The sequence below is a fragment of the Etheostoma cragini genome, chromosome 21 (assembly GCF_013103735.1).
Source record: "Etheostoma cragini isolate CJK2018 chromosome 21, CSU_Ecrag_1.0, whole genome shotgun sequence".
Lineage (NCBI taxonomy): Eukaryota > Metazoa > Chordata > Actinopteri > Perciformes > Percidae > Etheostoma > Etheostoma cragini.
In genome coordinates, this window is record NC_048427.1 from 10,486,918 (window position 1) to 10,506,912 (window position 19,995).

Here is a 19,995-nt window from a genome sequence, read left to right on the forward strand (position 1 = left end):
TTCAAAATAAGATTTCATTCATTTATTCATATTTTCTTCCAGGTCTGGCTGGGTCACCATATCAGCCTGAACCTCTTGGACAGAGTGGAATATTAACAGGCACATATGGTGAGATTCAGCAAATATGAAAGCTACCTTCTACTTGTTGCTTGTTTGTATATTTCTTTGGTTTAACTTGTTGTCTCAATGTGGTTGAAAAACTGCTAAGGTGGCGGTGAAGTACCCTATGCACCACAAGCTCTTGGTTTTGGGAGTGAAGCACAATCTTATGGGAAATATGGTACTCTTCATTCTTTTGTGTTCTTTTCATATCACTCATTTTAAACATGTTTACTAAATGATTTCACATCAATCTCTCAACAGATAACCACGGACCGTACCAGTCGCAGCCCGTTGAATCGGCATCTGAAGGCAGATCTGTTGGAGAATATGGTATTTTGTCATTATTGCTTTTGACCTGAGCAGTTGGGTTCAAAATGTATGAATAAGTTGTACATTCATATCTTTTTTTGTGTGCCTTGAACAGATGCAGCTGGTTTACCATATGAGCCCCTGCCTCTTGAGCCAGATTCAGCTGGAACATCTAATGGTGCGTCATGGAAAGAGGTTTCTTTTTGAGAGATTTGCAGCACAGATATACTGCCGACCCCAATCTCTTATCTTTTCTGTTTATTTTCTCCTGACCTCTTAGTGAAGGGAGTGGTACCGACACCAGCAATTGCAGTTGAAGGAGAAGGGATGATTGATAGATACGGTAAGTATATACTGAATTGTGTAGTTATGCATGGTGGTGTCTTGTGGCTCAACTGCATTCAAGTAATGTTTAACTGTTTGTCACTTTCAGACAATGTGGGCTATATAAACGGACAAGTGCAGCCACAAGGTAAAACTAGGAAATGAATTAATTGCATAAACAATGCAACGGCAAAAATGACAACGTTGAAATCTTAGTTTTCTCTCCCTCTCTAGTTGTTGCATTTCCTGTAGCTCCTACTCCCAGCCCTAGCCTGGCCTACCCCACCGTCCCATCCTATCTGCCTGTGGAGGCCTTCACACCTGATGTGGTGCCTGGAACGGGTGCTGAGGACCTGCCCGACCCAGCAGGCACTGCTGGCCTCGCCCTTGACTCCGCACCTGCTACAGAAATGCAGGGCGTGGCTGAGTTGCCAGAGCAACCTGATGAGTTGCTTCATCACGAGCAGCTGCCACGTCAGATTCACATTCAGCAGCATCTCAAACTGCATTTTCACCCACAAGGCAAGTCCTGGAGCGGTCCGACTTGACAAGTGGTTTCACACGCCAGGATGGCGGTTTTCTCATTACTATTCTTTATGCCCTATAAGCTTCTTATTTAACAGGCTGGTATAAAAGTGGTATCAATCTTCTCAATAAATCTCAGAAATAAATGTCAAACAGTTCCTTTAATTTCACCATCTCAAACTCTGGAATAAAATGTAATCGCCAGTATACGTGATATTACATAAAAGTGTTTTAAAAACTTTTCTTTGCCTTTGTCTTCAGGAGCAAAGAACAACAAATATGATTTGAATGGCTTCTTTGGGAATAGTGGCTACCAAGGTAAGAACAGAATCAAACTAAAAGTTTCTCATTTTCTGTTTGCTGACTGCTGCACAACCGTCCCACTCATCTTTCTCCACACAGGTTAACCCTGCAGACGACGACAATATCTTTTTTGGCGTATGTTATTTTTGGAATGTTTCTTAATTGTATATTTTTATTTTCTGTTTGTCGACTAGTCCTGGTATTTTCTTGTTTGTTTGTAGAGATAAAACAGCATTTAAACATTTTAAGTTGTTAGGTTTTCTGTTCATGTATATTTTTGTGCACCCTGCATTACCTTCTAATTTATTTTGCATGGGAGAAGGTTTTTTACTACTTGTGGCAGATATCTGTTTATTATTGTACAGAATTTGATTGAATAAAACCATTCCTGAATACTTAACAGTGGATTATTCATGTGTACATGTTTCTGTACATTTAGTATGCTAAAGCAAAACCTATTAATATTGTTAAATGTAAATGCTAAGGAATTATCTGTGCTATTAGGGTAAAAAAACAACCACCTCTTAAAGTGTTATAATCCCCAGATAATCCTGAACACAACACAATTGTAAATAAGCACAGGAAATAGGAACATGTGTGCAGTCTGTAATAAGGGAAATACAAAATATACCTAAGTTGACCATGAAGTTGAGAGAGTCGGTAATGAGCTTTGACAAGGAGCTGCTGACATAGTGCACATGGCTTTTTGTGAGGATCACCCCGGCTTAGGGATAAGAGCTTTTCGCTGATTGGCCGTTTTAAGAGCATGCCACTTGGCCAGCTCAACAGGTTGCTTGCTTGGAATTACACCTGTCCAATGATGGATTTCAAGGAGAAGAATTTCCGGCTTGTCACGGTCATCACTGTGTCTCTGAGTCCTGAGTGTGGCCTCGTTTAGGATGTAAATGGTGAGGACCCTGGACTGTAAACTAAATGTGAGGGCATTAGCTGCAGGAAGTCGTGATGGTGCTTTACAAAGGGCCGCGGCTGTTGGACTTTGCAAAGACCCCTCAATACCTTCAGTTCAACAAGTATGTCCTGACGGGTTACCGGCCAGTGTCCACGGCTCAAGATTGCCTCAGGAGCCTCTTCTATATGCACAATGAGCTCGGAAACATTTACACCCATGGTAAGTCCTGATAAAGAACTGTGCATTGCCCCTGCCTTAAACTGCAAGTGTCAATCCGAAATAAATATATAAAATGTCAAAGGGTTTTATCTGAATTTGAATTATATTTAAATACCATTGCAGTAAAACACAAAGCAAATGTTTCTCACCATTTAACTCATACGGGGGATGCACAGGTGACTGAAACAGGTGACAGATGTCCACTACTCTCACTTATGGCCAGTTACAAGCATACTTGACGAGGAAGCGTAATGAGGATATGTGGCATTAGCTGTAATCTGTCCTGGGGCTCTCTGTCCTGGAATTGTCCTACTGTTAACGGTTAAACAGTGTGGGGTTGGCTGACACTGTGTGTGTGTGTAACCTACATAAAGGGCAATACCACAAGACCATGCAGACATTTGCATATATTGCAGAATTACAGTTTTTTAACATTTTTAAAATGTGTGCTTTTTATGTAAAACTTCAAAATTCAAAGCTGATTTAAATTGTGCAAAGACGAGCAATATTCTACATGTAACAGTGCAGGGCTAAAACCAGCCCAACCTTGAACTTCTGAAGGCATTTTCGTATGCTCCATTTTCTCCTTGCCGATCCCATAAGTGTGTTAAGACTAACACTCTTACTAAGGGGAAGTGAAGGGCATGAGCTTTAGAGCGTTGTGTGTGGCCAACAGCCATATCCTTCACATTGTTCCTGGTAAAGACACAAACAGAGGAACTACTATCGGAGTATTAAATTCCTCATATTGCTCTGCATAAGGTGTTTAATTACACCTACTCACTATAAAAACATGTTAACCTACTTGATTGTCTGCCTTACAAACTTATGACAATTCTAAAGAGTGATCAATTATAATTAGAGGGCTTTCTAAAGGACTCCCACCTATGTGGGTTTCAAATGTTTTTCTTTATATCATATTTCTTCTTTCCTCTTTCAACTCCTACTATTCTGGTCACCTCAGGCATCCCTTTTTTCCTTTTCTTGGTGGTGCTGCCTTTAAGTATCCCCTGGATGGAGGTGGACAGTGTCTGGATCTGTGTTGTCCACTACGTGGCCTGTCTCTGCCCTACAGTGGGCTCGGTGGTCTACCATGTGTTCATGAACCATGAGGGAGGAGAACATGTATACGACACCCTGCTCTCCTTGGACATGTTCGGGGTTTGCCTAGTTAACACTCTGGGTAGGTCATTGAGTCGGCTTTCTTCCATCTGAATCCTTAGATTTCTGCAAATAGTGCAACATCTGAATTCATAATCATCACTGATCAGAGCTGCTCAAGTCTGACAACTTAATCTTAACTCTACTTAATCCACTCATAGCTTTTTCTGGACCACATCTGATAGTCTTCATCAGTGTATAGATCAGTTGTCTGATAAAGAATGTGAGATATCAAAAAAATTGAAAGCTCCAGAAAAAAAGATAATTACTAGCCCCTATATTAAGAGAATACGGTTTCCAAGGTCAAGAAGGGACTTACACTCCGTTAAGTCTCATGTCTTCATAAAATAATAAATCTTTCTTGTCTCAAATGCTGACCATTAAAATGATTTTCTGTTGAAAATCTATCTTAAAGCAATAGCTGGACATGTTGTAAAATATGCTTATTTGCTTTCTAGCGAGAACATTAACACCCTCTGGTATCAGTCTGTTCTATGTGAATCTAGAGTTAGAAAATGACTTGCTTAGCTTAGCATAAAGATGGGAACAGAGGGAAACCGCTATCCTAGCTCTGTTCAAAGGCAACAAAATCTACCTACTAGCACCTCTAAAGCTCAATTTATATCTTGTTTGTTTAATACGTACAAAAAGAAAAGTATGAAAACAACAAATTGTAAGTATTTCTTGGCTGGGAGCTGGGACTTCCTGACGTCTAGTCACCAACATTTTGAAGCAACCAAAGGCCCAAAGTGACTGCTTTTGGCCAAGAAATTTAGCTCTTTTCTTATGGACAAAGCCAGGTTAGTTGTGTTCACTCTTTATGCTAAGCTACGCTAACTGGCTGTAGCCTTGTAATTACCAGACAGTGTTACTGTTGAGATTTTACAAGGTGAAAACTTAAGGCATATGAATATTTTAGCCCTCAAGTTTGAAATCAAATCTCTTGTCACCAGGTGCACTTCCTATCATCCACATCACCCTTCTTTGCTACCCAGCTACACGACAGACCGCCTTGCTGGTCTACATCCTCCTGTCAGCCTACAGCATCTACTGTGCCACCACGGCCCGTACTAACGTCCTGCGCCTGCAAGCTTTCATCTGGCAGGGTCTGTTCCGCTTTGGTCTCTTCCTGTTCCGGGTGTTGGGCAGCGGGGTGGGCAGCCCAAACTCCCTGCGCCTATTTGTCATCATGGACACTCTGGCTGTAGTAGGCGGACTGGTCAACATCATCCAGATCCCTGAGCGCTTCCTTCCGGGCCTGTTTGACAACTGGGGCAATAGCCACCAGATAATGCATGTCATGGTGATTTGCTCAATTATCTACCTGCATTGGGGCACCCTGGAGGATTTAGCCTGGATTAGGACCTACCAGTGTCCTACTGAGGGATGAGAAGTGTATAAAGTACACAAACTCATGCCCTTAAGGCTCCATAATAGAAATGAGATTTAAGCTTCAATAAGGCAGTAAAATGAGAGGCATTTGTTTCAAAATTACTCTTTAGTAGTAGTTGCTGAAAATCTTCAAACAACTAATACTAAATTCGCTAATGAAAATCTTCAAGTTTGCAATTTGGCTTTTTGCAAGAGCAGACTAAGAGGAATTTACAGTGTTGTAACTGTTGATCTCAAATATCAAATTGAAAATCCTGAGAATACTTGATTTTTTTGTTAAAATGCAGTACTTTTGGATCATATTACCCATAACCAAAATAGTTTGGGAAATGTAATTATTGTATTTAATAAATCCTATATTTTTACATTATGTTTCCAATTGTGTTTTTATTCTTGCATGATGCAAAGGTCTATGTAACAAAGTGAAATAACAAGTGGTTGATATATTGTATATACACCGGTTTTTATTACTATGTTGGTCAAAATTTAAACAATTTTCATTTGGACTTGGCAGCAAATGTTACATTCTTCTTCATTGGCATTCTTAACCTGCACCTTTTAAACACACTGTTACCTTCAAACCAAAAGCATCAAAAATGGTATCAAATTATTTGAAATGATGGCCTCTTTACGGAAACAGCTGTGTAGATTAGACTTGAAAGAAGTGTGGATGTGACAAGAGTGGAATACATTGAGTATAACACAGCAGCTTTGTTTTATAACACACTGAGTCAATGCATTCTTGGGTTATTGGCAACACTGCATAACCTTAGTCTTCTTTTCTCCCAAATTCTGTCAAAATTAGTCATCGTCTGAGCTGCTGTCGTCCTCTGGCTCGGATAGGTCGGCAATGGGAAACCGCAAGATGGCAGCCACTCCACACAGCTGGGTCAATTCTGAGGAGACAGTCAATGGTAAATCAGCCAGAACCTGACACAACCGGCTGATTTTATTTTCAAGTACAGAAGTGCAAAAAGCGCAAACAGTATAATAATAACTTCCAAAACACAAGATACACTCTCAGTGCCAAGAGAAATACTTTCAAAAGTACTGTTTAAAAATACACAGAGCTAAAGGATTGTAGCCCCACGGAGGAGAAAATTACGTTATGCCTCTTACCCACCTGTGTGGAAAAAATCTCTCCAAAGTACCTTTCTCCGCCGTGTCATGTTGTAAATTCAGATGGATTTTGATTGGCTCTCATTGTTTCTATCGTTTTTCAAATCACTCTAAATTTGATCCCAACAATATTGTTCGCTGTTGCGGTCGTTAAGGTTGTAGTGTGGATTCAGCCCTCCGCTTAAGTAAGAACAATATTTAATACTGTATATTTATAGTTATCATTCTTGGTGTGGACAGCCCTTAATCCACTCTTTCAATCTGTCTTTTTTTTTTTTTAAATGAGGCTGAAAGGAAAGCTGACAGGAAAGCCCAACTTTACTTATAATAAAATCAAACAAAGAGAAATGTTTCCCCTCATCTTAAAATGTCATCTATCTCAAAAATCAATAATGGAGTAACCTACTTCCTTTTCCAGCTGCTGGAATAAATATGCAGAGCTGAGAACAAATTGCACAACACTGCATAAATTCATCTGAGAAGTATTTGATGGTTATTTATTTGTGCTTTCATGAAGTAAGCTTTATTTATCCCTCCCTACTGTACAATGACAGATTAATAGCTACAAAACATTAGTTCTGCTGGTATACAGACTGGAGTATGTGATGTTAGCTGTTCACTGAATATGACACCTGCCCATTTTTTTTAAGATTATTTTTTTGAGGCTTTTCCGCCTTTAATTTTTTGACAGGACAGCTAGGTGAGAAAGAGGAGAGAGAACGGGAAGACATGGAGGAAATTGTCCCAGGTTGGACTCGAACCCTTGACCTCTGCTCTAACCAACGAACCAACCCGGCCACAGCCCTGCCCATTTCTGACTGTTATGCATTGTTCCCGGGTTGACCAAGATGATTTGTCATGACCAGGGATATACCCATGAAGACTGGCTTGGTTTGAAATTCCAAAAGATGGGTTGAACCCTAAACAGCCACACCAGCACGCTAGTATTAATCTTCACAATGTTGTAGACCACTTGCAGTTTGCTGCGTACAGACTACGTACTACTTTGTATCATGCACATACATTTACTGTATGCATTTACATGAATTCAATACATTCCACTAAACAACAGTTGGTGGCAGTGATGTGCTAAGAAGAATATCGTCAACACAATCGGTAAAGAAGAAGAAGACCGCAACAAGCAGGATACCCACATTGCCTTTTAGTGAGGAACACTAAATGTAAACATTCTCAACGAAGTACCTTTATTTAATAAGTTGAATATGCTTGAAGAATGTTTTGGACAAATAAATAATGTAGTCATATGTTTTATTTATATATACGCCAGCCTTGTTTTTATCAAGAGCGCTAACGGTAGTTATCATCACGGCTGTGTATATACCGCCCCATGCCAATGTAAACACAGCACTCTCTCTCCTGTTGAACACCATCAACAAACAGCAGCGGAACTACCCTGACGATGTCCATGTAATTGCAGGAAACTTTAATAAGGCCAACCTGAATACTGTAGACATGTCAAGTGTTCTACTAGAGGACAGAACACTCATGTTTACTCCAACATTAAGCATGCATTCAGAGCCATACCCCTCCCCCATCTTGGCCAGTCAGAACATCCCTCTCTCCTGCTCCCTCCAGCCTACACACCACTCAGACACAGTGCAAGGCCCACCATAAAGACTGTTACAACCGGGCTTGAAAATGCACTCTCCAAACTACAGGACTGCTTCAGCCAGACAGACTGGGACTTATTTATACACCAGGAGCTGGAAACATTCACAGGGACAGCACTGGACTACATCAAGTTCTGTATTGGAAATGTGACTGTGGACAAAATCATTTGGGTCTTCCCTAACCAGAAACCCTGGATGACCAGCCATGTCCGTACACTCCTTAGAGCCCGCAACGCTGTAATCAGGTCAGACGGACCTGAGAGTCTGGTTCTACTACATATCAAGGACTACCTCCCCCCAGACCTGGACTCCTATCAGTTTGCATACCGTGCAAACAGATCCACAGAGGATGCTATCGCTCTGCGCTGAGCCACCAGGAGCAGCAGCAAAACTACATGTGACCGCATGCTCTTTGTGGATTACAGCTCAGCTTTCAATACAACCATCCCGTACATTCTCATCACCAAACTGGTAAATCTCGACCTCCCCCCTCTCACATGTGCCTGGATAAAGGACTTTCTTACCAATCGGCCCCAGACGGTAAGACTGGGCCCCCACATTTCCTTCACTCGCACGCTGAGCACCGGCTCCCCACAGGGTTGTGTGCTGAGCCCCCTCCTGTACTGTCTCTACAACCACACTTTCCGGTTTCTCTGCATCCTTATTTCTGCTGACATCTCCTGGACGGACAACATCACCCCGGTCTTCAAGAAGGCCCAACAACAACTACACTTCCTGAGGGTTCTCAGGAAGCACAACATGGACTCCAACCTGCTGCTGACCTTTTGCCGCTCGTCCATCAAGAGCCTGCTTACGTACTGGATCACAGCACGGTACGGCAGCTGCACCGTGGCAGACAGAGAGAGGCTGCAGAGAGTTGTAACGTCAGCACAAAAGATCATAGGCTCACCTTTCCCCCCCTGATGGGTATCTAAACCTCCTGCTGCCTCAGCAGAGCAGAACACATCATCAAGGACAGCGACCATCCTGGCTTTGATCCGTTTGTCCTGTTGCCCTCAGGAAGGCGCTACAGGTGTTTCAGAACAAGGACTAACAGACTCAAGAACAGTTTCTTCCCAAAACCCATAACCACCCTGAACTCACTCGTGCACTGACTTCACTTTACAGCCTACCCCCGGCCCCCGGACTTTCTTCTTCCCACCTACTGTCTGATACTTATTTATAATACTTTAAAAACACGGAACTCTGTGCAATTTCATTACAGTGAAATATTTATATATTTAATATTTAATCATTTAATTTCATTACTGTGCAATATTTAATACTCAAGACTTTTGATACACCAATAACTATATTATTTGCATAATGTGTTCACAAACCCTTTCTTACTATTTTATAAATGTATACAGTTGCTCTCAGGAGCACCCTGTTCCCCCCCCCCCCCTTTTTTTTTCTTTCTTCTTCTTCTGCACTACTTATATTTTATGTTTTTATATCCCGTATAGACACTGTAAAGGGGTTGCTTCAATCTCGTTGCACAGGTACTGCATTTGTGTATAATGAACAAAACAAAAAAAAGGGGTTTTAACTTACGTTCACCAGACACATGAAGGCTTGAGAATATCCTGCATGAAAAATTGAAAAAAATGATCAGCTGGTTGCTCGACCAAGGATATATTGGGAATTCTTAAAGAATGTTAACATAGTCCGTCTTTTAAAAGGTCATTGTTACCTGACATTGCCTCCGCCATTGTCTCGCACGCTGTCCACCAACCGAACGTAACGATTCCTCGTGGTGACATCCTGATGTCTGGACATACAAATGGACACACATGAAGCATGCACTGTTACACAGAACAGATTTACCGGACTGTGTTTACATCCCTGTTTGAAACCAATAGAGTTACAGGAGTAGCTGAAGGTATATTAGCATAGCTGAAAATTAAAGGCATGAAATTTGATGTGACTTTTGTATCTTTACATTATTCTGATGGCATACATGTTTGAGACATACAGTACATTTGATTTTGGATGGACAGAAATTAGACAATCCAGAAGAAAACTGTTAATAGCTAAAGATTTATTTTGGCAGCAACTAACCTGCTCTGTGTGTTTAAAATAGATAACCTAAAGAATGACTCAGCATTTACCTGAACAGCTTGTCGCTTATCAACAAAGTGTCGATGGCGAGGGCGTCAGCAGCTTTCTCCACATGAGCTAGTCTGTGAAAGCAGAGATAGAAAGATATAAAAGTTGTTGATTATCAGTGTGAATGAATTAGGACTCTGTGGGTCGATTGGGAAGACTTCCTGTTGACTGTTCAAGTCCATCATCACTCACCCATAGAAGGCTCTGTCAGGCTCATGCTGGAGCATCTTGTAGAAATCTTCCAGGGCTTTTACTTCTCCGGCTGCCTGAAAGTTAAACATACATCCCAGTCACTTTTTTGTTAATCAGATTATCAAGCAAGCTGACAAATCACAGAATGCATAGTCACCTTGGTATCAGAAAGCCTACTTGTCACAGTGGGGTCAGAAAGGATTTCTGCAAAACAAGCATTTTACTAAGTTTTCACTTTTTGATGAGATTTGATTGTTTAATTATCAGGGCGCACCAGCTCGTACCTTTGAGTGAGTACTTATGACCTGATGATGAGTGGACCAGCATGAATTTGGGCCGATTCTCCAGCAGGATCTTGTTGTCCTGTCGCACCGCCTCTTTAAAAAGGTAGGTGATGAACTGGTCCTTCACAAACCCTGGACTGGCAACCAGTATGCACTTCACCACTAGTAGCAGGCAATGAAGAGAAATCAAAATCAAAATGTTGATAATGTTTGACAGAAACAAGCAAAGATTATAGGGCAACCAATACAAACCACAAAAATCCCCAAAACATGACATGCAGCGCAGTAGATGAGAGGCTTACCGCAAAGCAACACATGGTAGGGAAAACAAATTAAAAAGGGAGAAGTGTGTGACACAAAACAGGAAGATACAGTAAGTGTAAGTGTGTCAATGTCTACACGGCAGCACTACCATCAAAATTGATATGGCGAAGAATTGCCTGCATCACAGCCTCATAGAACCTCTCCAGAGCCTGCAAACAGAGAGACAAGGAGTTTGACATCAGCCTTCTGTGACAAATACACAAAGTCCCAATGCTGAGGGACTGTGTTAAGAAAAAAATGGCATGGTCGTCTAAATGCGGATTCTATTTGAGATGATAAAATAGAATTAGAAATAACAGTAAGCCTTAGTTTCACATGTTAATTACAAAAAAATAAAAATTATGAAAAATGTGATTGTTTTGTAGATTTTACTGTACCCTATTTTGCTGACTTTAGATGAGACAATACATTTAAATGTGTTAAATATATCTAATTGTGTACATCTGTCAGCCTTTTTTTAATGAATACTTCTTGAGGATGACAACGGTCTGAATAGAACATGTGATGCAAAAGGAGAGGATTGTCTCATAATTAGAGGTGGTCGAGCTAACACACTACCTACTCTTGCTGACTTTATCCTCCCATCAATCTTCCCACCATCCATCCATCCATCCATTCATCCATTTATTCATTTATCTTTACATCACCGTCATAAAATCCTTTGTCTAAGTTTAGTACAACTGTGCAGTTACAGAAACCTGACCTACCTTTTCGTGCTGAGTGCAGCTCCCCCTTCTCTTGCGAGGAATGGTGACCTCCACTTTTGCACGGAGAAGAGTCATAGCGGGGGTCACCAGCACCAGGTTGGCCAGACCCTCCTGCATCACCACAGCTGCCACATCTGCCTTCTGGGTTGCATCACATGCCTGCTCTAAATTGTAGACAAGGCAACAATGAATGTGAGGTAGTACTTTGTTATGTTATCAACAAATGTTGTACTGTTACACTGGTAACTGTAGTTGAGTTATTACTTAGGATTTCAAAAACACTTTTTACTTAGAAGTTATTGTGGCAAAGATTACAGCAGCACTGACTCAGTGGACCTCCAGTCCTTCAAATACATAAACCCCATCTGTAAGTCTTCCCTCCTGTTTCTCCCTATTCTGTTCCAATGGCAACACTCTCTCTTGGTTGGCAATGTAAATAAATTAAACAAGAGGATTGTGCATTTTCTGTAATATATGCGTATATATGTCAGGTACTGTCATTATATTATATATATATTTGACATTTGGACTTACGGTGTTGTTTTAACCATATTAGCTTGGTTCACAATTACTTGTTTGACAGACGTGGGCAAAGAAAAATTTAAATCTATGCGGCAGGATGCTTAAATTGTCCAAGATTAAAGTGGTTAATAACAGTATTAAAACCAAGCGTATAGTCCTGAACAGTCCCTGTAGAAAGTAACCTAGTCATCAAAACAAGAAAACTCTTTCAAATATGGAATACTTTGTTTGAACTGTAGAGTGTTTGTTTCTGTGGATTGGTTCATTTGTGACACTAGAGAAAAATGTTATTTACACTGGAGTAATAACTGCAAATAACTGCACTAAGGATGGCTGAAATGTTAACCCACTTTCAAGAGAAGTGTTGGCAGTTAGAAGTGTAAACAAATCTGAATTAAATACAAGACATTACTTCAACATGCATTTTTATAGAAAACAGATGCTCATATTATGACCACTGAGTGTGCATTTGTTAATGCCTGTGACATTCTGTCTCGTAAACAAGATACATGCAAGTCTATGTTTTTACTCTTTACAAGTCCTGGTTGCTGTGCAAGTCAGAAGTGTGGGCTTAAATGAGCCAAACACAAGAATCAGACAAAGCAATATTTTTGCTGTGATTATTCTGACTGGAAAAAAACTAATTGTAATCTCAGCCAAATGTAAACAGTAACACCTGCTTACCGATTCTATCCAGCACAATGCTGTCCCAGCTCTTTTTAGCCAGAGTGAACTTCCTGTTGAGCTCAAGCTCAATAGTGTGGTAGGCCCCCATCTGATCAGGGAAGAAGAGAACATAAACAGTGAAGAAGAGAACAGAATCACAAACACTATTTATTTCAAGCAGGAGTTTAAATTAAACAAATAACAAATGAATAGTATGATGCCAGGTTGCTTAAAAATTTCAGACCTTGACATACTGGTTCTCCTCTAGGTTAGTGCCCTTAACTCTCAGCTGGCAGGCCTGGGAGTCAAAGTCGATAGTCGTCACACTTAAGGTCAGAGTAGTGCGAACTCTGGAGCTGCCCACACTTCCAGTAGGTGACTCTGTCTGCACCTTCCTGTGGGAACCGAGAAAAGGGACTTTACTTCTGTGTGTGTATTTGAGACCAAAATACTCAGTGATACACAGAGAGAGAGAGAGAGAGAGAGAAGAAATTGGAAAGCTAACATTCGTTTACAAACACAGATTGAATTTAATAAACAAAGCTTTAGTAAAGCTAAACTGGACACTGACCTTCACTGGGGTATTGGAAACATTTTATCTACTTACTTGCATTTGTTTCGTTAAAAGGCATAAAGTTGAGCTACAAATCAAGAATGCTGAAGTTCAAGTTTTTTATACAATATGTATCTGTTGCTATTGGGTACATCGTACAAGACATTGAAAAAATAGTATATAAATATGTTGTTTATTGGATTAAAATTGGCACCGACTTTCCTTAATGTCATTTTGACAGAAATTGCACAAATTGCAAAACATATGTGATACTATTGTGATTCCGATGGTGATCAACATATGTGGCTGAAGTAGATTTGAAGTATTTGTATGGCTGACAAAAAGCTAAAAATGTCTTGAAACAGCAGAATTCTTACAAAAACAGAAGTCTGTGTTTATAAAGCTTTCTGTTGCAACTCTCTAAGTCAACCTGCATGGCTGGCTGCTTTGTGTTGGGTGTATCACATCTCATCAGTGGTTGTTTTGAAGGTGGATGGTCGCTAACCCTTGAGTATTTTCCCTATATACTATACTACATGTGTGCGGCATTTGAGTCCAAGAAAAATGTCCCTAAATGGGACAATAAAGTATATTGATTAACATAAATGCATACAATGACAGAGTAGGAGATTTTACTCCTTATCAGCTAATGGAAGAATGAAGCACTGACAAATTAAACTGGTCAAGAAAGATGGTGCATTGTTAATTCTGCAGGTATATACAAGATTACAAAGCAAACAACCTCCCCCATGTGGCTGGAAAACTGTCAGTAAGTTGGGTGTGCTTTAATCGTCACCTTTTAGTTGATATAAGTGAATAGTTACCTGATAGTGGAGGCTCTCAGGCTGTCCCCCACTTGAAGTAGGTTGTAGGTGTGCCACATATCCTCCGCCTCCTCTGGCATCAGAGTCACCTGACTAAAGAAGTGCAAACAAGCAATAAGCCAGGCTTTGAGTTGATGTCATTCATGTTAGTGGATATACTTTACTTTTAAGATGTCTAGCCATTATTTGGTATCATCGCACAAATGGTGTAATGATGCAGAAGCATCCATGCTGCTTTTGTAATTATATAGTGTACAAAAATATAACACAATTGGAGTTCGTTTTGTTTACTCACTTTGTGTACGTCATTTAAACGAAAGCTATATCCAGAGCTATACAACCTATGCTCATATGGTTAGAGTCCGCGTACTGAGTGCGTGTTATTACATATTAACAACAAATGGGACTATTTCCGTACTAACTGATCCAAAACTCCCCACGCTCGTGAGGTGAATGTAAATCAAATATACATTTAACACACCTAAGTTGACACTAGTACCATCAGCTGCATAGCATGATAGTTAGCTTGCTAACATTAGCACGTCACTCACCCGGCATTATCTTTTTCAATGTCTTTTTGGAGCAACTTCATGGTTGTAGGATAATAAACCACAGTATTATTAGCGTAAAATTGATAGGCTACCGTGTATCCGAGTTAGAGTCATGCTTATCTTACAGTAAATTAGCAAACAAACTAGCTAAGCAATCTCTTAACTTCAGAATGAACTACTCAGAGCGCGTAGCCAGGCGCTAGGACATTGCGTCATGCCAAAATACGTCGTCAATTCTTCCCATTTTGGTCACTTCCGTGGGTGTCGCTTCATTTCGCATCAAATACAGAGCGATACAAACACGAATATGTCCGTAAATGTGGACAAACACGGTTAATCTCGCATTGTTTGACAAAATCTTCAATTTAAGGCCAACAAAACATGAGATGTATCCGAGAAAGATTGTTCTTTTTACATTGTGGTTTGAGATAAGTAAATGCTGACCGACGTTGAAAACAGCCAATCCGGGAGAATAACAGCTCCTCAAAACCTCGCCTACTGGCAAATCTGACCAATGGGACCGCGGGAACGTTCGGACCGTTTCCGTTCAACCTCTCTTTAAGCTAACGCTCGTCTAGTTTTTTTGTCGATGGCATGGTGCTAGTAGCTACGCCAGAAATATCGTTGTCACGAGAAATTACGAATGCTGAAAGTTAATTCTGATATCTAATGGGAAATAGTTGATTAAGGCGGATTCCTAAAGTACATGACAGCCATCACGTTTTTAACAATTCAACACCAAGCCTCACATTTTGAGGTTGCAAAATCTGCCCCAAGGTTAGCTAGCAAGCGGGCTAACGATAGCCGATTAACGCTACTAGTTGTGCTAACGGTAACTCGGTAGCTAGTTAACAAGTAACTAAGTCTTGCATTCGTCGGAGTGATTAGAAACCGAACAGAATAGAGGAATAGCATGGCCGAAGCCGATAAGTTGAACATCGACTCTATTATACAACGTCTGCTGGAAGGTAAGACAGTATTTAACTCGATGTTTATTCACAGAGGTAGCCATTTTAGCTAACAGAGGCTAGACAACGATAGCCAGCTAGGCTATGTTAGCCTGATTTCATCTCTAACAAAACACAGACTAGTGAATGAACGCCAGGTATATTTGGTCAATAGCATAATTCTCGCAGCAAATTAACGGTTTGTTGTTTCCGCTAGAACGCATTAGCTAAACACTTAGCACACGTTTTGTTTGTTTTACTCTCCCCGAGAAAGTATTCATACATTAGCTAGCTAGTTACCTGGAGCGATGTGCATCTTTCATAAATTCGTCATCCATAACCTACATAACCATACATACACTATTCCTGTTTAAATAATCATTGAACGAAATTTACCTTTTTTGCTAGCCAAACAGAAAGGTTGATATATAGCTAATTAGCCTGTCAGCTGGAAAATTGGTACCTATTTTACATGTATTACTGCATAACGTTATCATCAGGTGGCATTTTGAATACGTCCATAGTGGGCTTGGTGTATTTTCAGATTCCAAATGAAATTGATTGCTAATTGTAAGTTTTCACTTGCATGAAATGTCCCTTGGTGTGTCATATGCTAACAATAACCATTTGTGAAGGGAATAAACAACTGAGCAACGGACTGCAAAAGTAAAGAACATACATATAGAATAGAAACATTGCTAAAAAGATATTGCACTTGACTTTTTTAACATCCAAACGATTTATATTTGTTGGGAAGGCTTGTAAAGATGTAATTTAGAAAATGCCCCATATTCACGCAATAGCACCCTGAGTGGTATCAGAAACTCGTTCCAATGTTTTACTAATTATGGGTTACCCCCAAAATTCATTTATGAAACTGCTCTTTTGCTGAATTTTTGGCCATACTATAATTCTGAATAACTCTTACATCTACAAAAAAACTGAGCGTCATAAGTTTAAAATTTTGACTTTTTCTTGATGAGTACTTCTTGTTTAAATGTCCATTGTAAAAACCTGCAATCTACTGTATCACCTGACTTTTCTTCCACATTTCAACCTATAAATCATACATCTTTTATACAATCATGATTGCTCGGATGACAAAGTAAAGAGTCAAAGATTATACCACAGCGTGCACACTAGACTTGAGCCGGTGTAAACATTTTAAATCCCGTTTGATACCATGCCAAAAACCTGACCAGTATACGGAATTTCACCACAGCCCCTCTCAGGTGAGACAGGTGAAAGAACCCATAATAAGAATGTAGTAACTCTATACCACATGGTGGCATTAATGCGTTTCTAAGTTAAAACAACGACTTATAGTAGCTTTGATTATAATAATAACTCTTTGGTTAGGTGTTTTACACTTTTTCTTTTCTTTTTCAGCTCACTTCTTTCATCGGCTTCAAATCCAAAAAAATTCCCCCATGGCTATGCCATTTTAGATTTCTTTGAGACTAACTGTCATATGTCATCTTGTCGCTCAAAAAACACAAACGTTCTAGTAACGTTAAGCAAATGGTGTGCGCCATTCCCTCTCTCACCCATACTCCCATTGCTTCTGAAATGTAATCTCCTTCACAGCGCCGCTTGGCAGTAAATTGCGGTCAGACACTAGCGTCTTTGTTAGTTCATTTGTAAACACATCGTCATGTTGCTAATTTCTAGTGTTCGGCAAGTTATTGGAAAGTTTAGTGAGCTAAGCTAACGTTACCATTAATTCAACAGAAAGCAAAGTTTTCCTATACTGAAGCTTAACCATAGCCCCAAGTAAATGAAGCAAGCTATTAGCTAACGTTACATAAACATGGCAATACCAGTTCACTACATCAAAGCTTTTAATTTGCCAGGAAGTGACAGTGATAACTGCCGGTTCAACTTGTTAGCATAAAATCGAACCGGTTTAGGCTCGTACCCCCGGACTAGTGAAAATGGAAATGAGCCAAACTAATTCACCATACATGTCAAATTGTGCCAACTGTCCATGGCAGTCTGCCTTATTTTGTTTAAAAATGTGAATTCTATTTTGGGATGTGTTTTCCCTTTTTAGGAATACAATGTCACTTTACACTGAATTTAAATCAAAATGGTGCGCTCTATTTTTGAATAACAACAGAGCATAATTAACAAACTGCTGTGTTAATGGTGTTTTGTTTGCTTTTTGTTTTGTTTACAGTGTACTGTTATGTACTCATTGCATTTCTCTGTCACAGTGAAAGGGTCCAGACCTGGCAAGAATGTTCAGCTGACAGAGAATGAAATCCGTGGTCTCTGCCTCAAATCCCGGGAGATCTTCCTCAGCCAGCCGATCTTGCTCGAACTTGAGGCGCCCCTCAAGATTTGTGGTGAGGCTTAGTTGTGCTCTTTAGAGTCCGGAAAATTCTCAAGTGTGGTCACATATAATTTACAAACACTCTTAGATGGCTGTTATAGCTTATAGTGCGAGACTAGATTGAGAAAGCTTACATTCTGTTTACATAGTGCATGGCTTGCAACATGATTACAGAACTATAGGGATGAGCTAATACAACTGGCTTGCCTGTACAGTGCTGTTTTGCACTTCAAGTCTCTCTGAAATTGCCATCCTGTGTCATACTGATGATGCCACTTAATAAAGAGTGCTAGTTTAAAGGAACAGTCTTCAAATTTCAGAACTACTAAAGTTTGCAGAGTGGTGCAAATCACCAGTATCCTCTCACTAAATGCAAGCTTGCGAATGCTGTTGTCTCATAACTTAAAAACAGGTCAGGCAACACCATAATAACAGATTGTGTATTTAAAATAATGCAAAGCCAATCATGGAATGAAGGGATCTTAATTATAAGGGGGACAATTGTTGTTGTAGGTTTTGTTGTGCACATTCACACTGCACGATAATAACACATTTGACCAACATTGTTGTTTCTACTCTAATACGTCTCTTTTCTCCAGGTGATGTTCATGGGCAGTACTATGATCTGCTGAGGCTGTTTGAATATGGGGGCTTTCCACCAGAGAGCAACTACCTGTTCCTGGGCGACTATGTAGACAGAGGCAAGCAGTCCCTGGAGACAATCTGCCTGTTGCTGGCATACAAGATCAAATACCCAGAAAACTTCTTTCTGCTGAGAGGAAACCATGAGTGCGCTTCCATTAACAGAATATATGGCTTCTACGATGAGTGTAAGTCATGTGACATTCCTACAAAGCCTGTAGGCTTTTTTAAAGTCTAGGTCAGTGTTTCTCAAATGGGGTTAAGCAAGATTTTTGTTGTAAATGTAAGTCATGCATAATTCCTAAAATAATTATACTCTATAGTAAGAATTTTTATTCTTAATATTTGCAATGTAGCTTTTTTAAGTTAGTTCTTTTTTTAAAGTCAAAATATTGTTTATTAAACCACAAACTGATTGTGCAGTGCTGTATTGTGCCTTTTTATATAGCTACACATGTTAATGAAAACAAGTTTGAAATCCACCGGTCTAGGTAATAGTCGTCGTGTTCATGTAGAATGTTAGAACAGATTTAAAAGGGGTGGCGGGAGTGAAAGTATTGTAAAGAGTAGATTAAAAAAAACTGAAAGTGAGTCTGACTTACTTGTAATAACAAAAGCAACAGCACAGATAACCTCAGAGTACACCGGGCTTTGGGTTAAAGGAGCATGACAAGGCGGTATGGGCAGTGATTAATCGTATGCTTTTCTTTGCTATTCGGAGTCAGGTTTATGGAAAACATTGTTTCTAATGTGATGTAATAGGTCCATCTGTTTAGCTTTTACTGTCCTCTAGATTAGATTGTGATCAGGACATTGTGGTTTCCTTCCACAGGTAAGAGGCGGTACAACATAAAGCTGTGGAAGACCTTCACCGACTGCTTCAACTGTTTGCCTGTTGCAGCCATTGTTGATGAGAAGATATTCTGTTGCCATGGAGGTATCCTCATCAAACAATTAATTTGCTTTCTATCCAGAGCGCGCACACAAACTCGTCTCTGCACTGTTGTTACTGTCAACATAGTGGTCAATGGCCTGCTGTTGGATCTTAATTTTTTATTTGAATATAGTTGTATAGCCTTGCCAGTGTTAAGGAGGCAATTGGCAAAAATGCCTCTCAGAATGCCTCTTAAATGTGATTCAGGGGAAAACATATTGATATTGGGAATAACATCACAGAGTACTGTCTAGATCTGCTCTTTTATGAAAACCGCAATGAGATAAATGTTGTTGTGATTTAGCGCTATATAAATAAAATTGAATTGAATTATGTCATGTTAGCACAAGGTGGAGGTTACTGTATGCATTTCAATCTGGGTTTATTTCACATTAAAAAAAACAACGTTC

General features: G+C 39.9%; 4 protein-coding genes across 5 annotated transcripts in view; 3 read left to right on the forward strand and 1 right to left on the reverse strand.

The window, feature by feature from the left end:
- The window catches only part of cmn (calymmin), a 20,583-nt gene extending 18,623 nt beyond the window's left edge, over positions 1 to 1,960 (forward strand). The window contains exons 49-57 of the mRNA XM_034860817.1: positions 43 to 108; positions 209 to 280; positions 364 to 432; positions 527 to 589; positions 692 to 754; positions 845 to 883; positions 970 to 1,257; positions 1,522 to 1,578; positions 1,663 to 1,960. Of these exons, the coding sequence (XP_034716708.1) occupies positions 43 to 108; positions 209 to 280; positions 364 to 432; positions 527 to 589; positions 692 to 754; positions 845 to 883; positions 970 to 1,257; positions 1,522 to 1,578; positions 1,663 to 1,667 (722 nt within the window). The 3' untranslated portion in view covers positions 1,668 to 1,960. The remainder of the gene's footprint in view (positions 1 to 42; positions 109 to 208; positions 281 to 363; positions 433 to 526; positions 590 to 691; positions 755 to 844; positions 884 to 969; positions 1,258 to 1,521; positions 1,579 to 1,662) is intronic.
- Positions 1,961 to 2,336: 376 nt separating this feature from the next.
- Positions 2,337 to 5,491, forward strand: LOC117937335 (progestin and adipoQ receptor family member 4-like). 2 transcript variants are annotated; one of them, XM_034861228.1, is made up of 3 exons: positions 2,344 to 2,692; positions 3,657 to 3,875; positions 4,807 to 5,491. In XM_034861228.1, the coding sequence occupies exons 1-3, from the start codon at positions 2,527 to 2,529 to the stop codon at positions 5,241 to 5,243; spliced, it is 822 nt and encodes a 273-aa protein (XP_034717119.1). In that variant the 5' UTR covers positions 2,344 to 2,526; the 3' UTR covers positions 5,244 to 5,491. The 2 variants fall into 2 exon arrangements, with proteins under 2 accessions (XP_034717120.1, XP_034717119.1); XM_034861229.1 differs by lacking the exon at positions 3,657 to 3,875 and having other exon boundaries at positions 2,337 to 2,692.
- A 219-nt stretch (positions 5,492 to 5,710) lies between these two features.
- On the reverse strand, positions 5,711 to 15,155 carry pelo (pelota mRNA surveillance and ribosome rescue factor). Its single transcript, XM_034861190.1, has 13 exons — positions 14,728 to 15,155; positions 14,177 to 14,269; positions 13,044 to 13,194; positions 12,818 to 12,908; positions 11,612 to 11,775; positions 10,993 to 11,053; positions 10,581 to 10,742; positions 10,454 to 10,500; positions 10,297 to 10,370; positions 10,107 to 10,178; positions 9,689 to 9,766; positions 9,550 to 9,581; positions 5,711 to 6,141 (listed from the first exon to the last, which is right to left on the reverse strand). Exons 1-13 carry the CDS (start codon positions 14,766 to 14,768, stop codon positions 6,047 to 6,049), a joined length of 1,161 nt encoding a protein of 386 aa, XP_034717081.1. The 5' UTR covers positions 14,769 to 15,155; the 3' UTR covers positions 5,711 to 6,046.
- Positions 15,156 to 15,270: 115 nt separating this feature from the next.
- Positions 15,271 to 19,995, forward strand: part of ppp1cab (protein phosphatase 1, catalytic subunit, alpha isozyme b) — an 8,504-nt gene continuing 3,779 nt past the window's right edge. The window contains exons 1-4 of the mRNA XM_034861205.1: positions 15,271 to 15,695; positions 17,891 to 18,022; positions 18,609 to 18,839; positions 19,484 to 19,588. Of these exons, the coding sequence (XP_034717096.1) occupies positions 15,641 to 15,695; positions 17,891 to 18,022; positions 18,609 to 18,839; positions 19,484 to 19,588 (523 nt within the window). The 5' untranslated portion in view covers positions 15,271 to 15,640. The remainder of the gene's footprint in view (positions 15,696 to 17,890; positions 18,023 to 18,608; positions 18,840 to 19,483; positions 19,589 to 19,995) is intronic.